The sequence below is a fragment of the Uranotaenia lowii genome, chromosome 2, assembly GCF_029784155.1.
Source record: "Uranotaenia lowii strain MFRU-FL chromosome 2, ASM2978415v1, whole genome shotgun sequence".
Taxonomy (NCBI): domain Eukaryota; kingdom Metazoa; phylum Arthropoda; class Insecta; order Diptera; family Culicidae; genus Uranotaenia; species Uranotaenia lowii.
This window is the reverse complement of record NC_073692.1, coordinates 434675259-434677585: the sequence shown is the minus strand read 5'-3', so window position 1 is coordinate 434677585 and position 2327 is coordinate 434675259. Positions and strand designations below refer to the sequence as shown.

The following is a 2327-nucleotide window of genomic DNA, read 5'->3' as shown; positions in this document are numbered from 1 at the left end:
CCGTGGACATCGTCATTTGAAAACTACTTATCCGATTCTTTTCAAATTTGGAACATATTTTCTACATATAAAATACCAGACCCCAACGTTTTTCTTTTTTTTGTTTTTTTACTTTGGGGAGATTTTACAGATAAAAAATGGCGGATTTTTTCGTGAAAAATCGTAGTTTTTACTTCAAACAGCCACAAAAATTTCATGAAAATATTTTTAAGTTAAATAAAAACGTTGGGGTCCAGAAAAACATCTATTAAAAATATTTTGCTCTGATTTTTTGACTTCAGATGATTCTGTGCTGAGATACAGTGTCCACCGCAAATCCTGTTTTTTAAAAAGCATCCTCGAAATTGCTCCGTCACCGGTCCATTTTTCAATATTTTTTTACGAAAAAATTACTAAATGTTCTTTTAACAATGCTTTGTATAATGCAAAAAATTTGAATACATTTGTTTGAACGACAGCTCTAGAAAAAAATCGTGAAAATGGTGTTTTTTTTTTACCCGTTAGACCCTACCCCCCCCTTAAGCATGTAAGGCAATCATTTTTTACCCAAGCTCGTAGCTTCACGTTGATGGCATTCGAGTGACTGACTATTTGAAAAAAGGAACCTCAAATTGAGATCTATGCGAATTTTAAGGACAGCAAAGGCTTCGAGACGATTGTTGAGGTTTAACGCTAAACAATTGTTTGTACTACTTTGGTTTATTTCAGAATCAAACCGAAAATCAATCCAAAACATGATGAATACTCTATAGAGGTTCAAAGCGCAACCACACAGCTCCTTTTGGCTGAAGAACTGCAGCAGTGCTAGAATACTCCAATGGAATCGTTGTTTTAGAGCACGGTGTTACCCTGTAGCTGTTCAGAACCGTTGCCAGTCCCACTCGAGATTGCAGCATTCCAAACCTGAGGCCAATACATATCCGTGGACCTTCGCCGAATGGAAGAAAAGCACACGGATGCCTGTTGGCAACTTCTTCGGGAGAAAACCTGTCTGGATCAAACACCATCGGATTCGGATAAATACTTTCATCACGATGAATGGCGAAGGCAGGGATTTGAACTTTCATGCCCTTTGGAATGATGGCTTTGCTGTTCGGCATTTTGTAGTCTTTGAAAGCTTTTCGTTCAAGAACTGGCACCGAAGGGTATAATCGAAGTGTTTCTGAAAAAATAATCGATGAGTTAATTCAAAATTATTAAAAAATAATTTGTTTGTCAAAATCTAACCATTGATACATTGGTCCAAATAAGCCATATCACAAACAGCTTCATAGGTTAGGCCTCCATGTTTTTCAATTGCTTGCTTTACGCATTTTCTAGCCTTATCTTGGCAGTCTTGGTTCAATGCGAGTTCGTAGAGACAGTACGTTTGATTGGAAGAAGATGTTTCAAATCCGGCAATGAAGAAGATAAAAGATTGTGCAGCGATTTCGTCCATACTTAAAGGTACTTCACTGTGTTTCAGTTCCAACAGTAAGTTCAGAAAATCCTTCCGAGTACTTCCATTCTGCTGACGGTATTCTACAGTATCTTTAACAATACCCCGAAAAAAATCGGATGCATCATCATGAACGGCTTTTATACGCAACGATCTTCCTACCTCCGGGAAAAGACGCAGAAATAATCGAACTAAACCTCGATGTCTCGGTTTGTCAAACACCTGGGTGCCAAATTTCCGGAACCGACTATCAGGATCGCTAAAACTATTGCATTCGATACCGAAGGCACAACTTCCTATGATATCCACCGTTAGTCGAGCCATGCAGTCCTTGACTTCTAACTCTTTCCCTTGATCAACCACTTGTTCCAAAAAATCGGCAAAATTATCACCAACTGCTTTTAGAGTTGGGTACATAAGTTTCATCTTTCCGGAAGTGAAGGTTGGCGTTAATTTGGTCCGTAGTGTTCTCCAGTAGTTACCCTCAACCGCAAAAAGATGAGCACTGATGGGATCATCCTTATGGTTGAAAAACGTTCCACGGTCCGGGAAAAAGCTGAAATCCTTAATGAAGATGGTCTTTATGAGATCCAAATCGGTAACCATGATGAGTGGTCGAAGGAAGAAATACATTCCAAAGAAAGGTCCCTTATCTTTCATCAATCGATACTGTTTCGTAGACATATCTGCCATCGAGATGTTGTTTGCGTCTTTAAAATTTCCAAACGGAAACTCCGGCTCCAAATACGGAACATTATAGTTTGCCCAGTAGCTGTACTTTTTCTTCACATAGGCAATACACAATACTGCTATAACAACAAGCGTCAGTAAAAGTTGAAATGCCATGGTTCAATCCCGAAGCGATTGGACCAAGTGCGTTGAGTACTAC

General features: G+C 39.0%; 1 protein-coding gene across 1 annotated transcript; it reads right to left on the bottom strand.

The window, feature by feature from the left end:
- Positions 1-686: 686 nt before the first annotated feature.
- Positions 687-2327, bottom strand: LOC129746228 (cytochrome P450 6a2-like). The gene is made up of 2 exons (XM_055739788.1): positions 1228-2327; positions 687-1162 (listed from the first exon to the last, which is right to left on the bottom strand). Exons 1-2 carry the CDS (start codon positions 2282-2284, stop codon positions 747-749), a joined length of 1473 nt encoding a protein of 490 aa, XP_055595763.1. The 5' UTR covers positions 2285-2327; the 3' UTR covers positions 687-746.

Bases quoted from the DNA above. Each gene is read 5' to 3' on its own strand.
- LOC129746228 (XM_055739788.1), bottom strand. From the start codon at position 2,284: ATGGCATTTCAACTTTTACTGACGCTTGTTGTTATAGCAGTATTGTGT. The intron at 1,163-1,227 runs GTTAGATTTTGA...TTATTTTTTCAG, and splicing joins TTTGGACCAATGTATCAATG to AAACACTTCGATTATACCCT.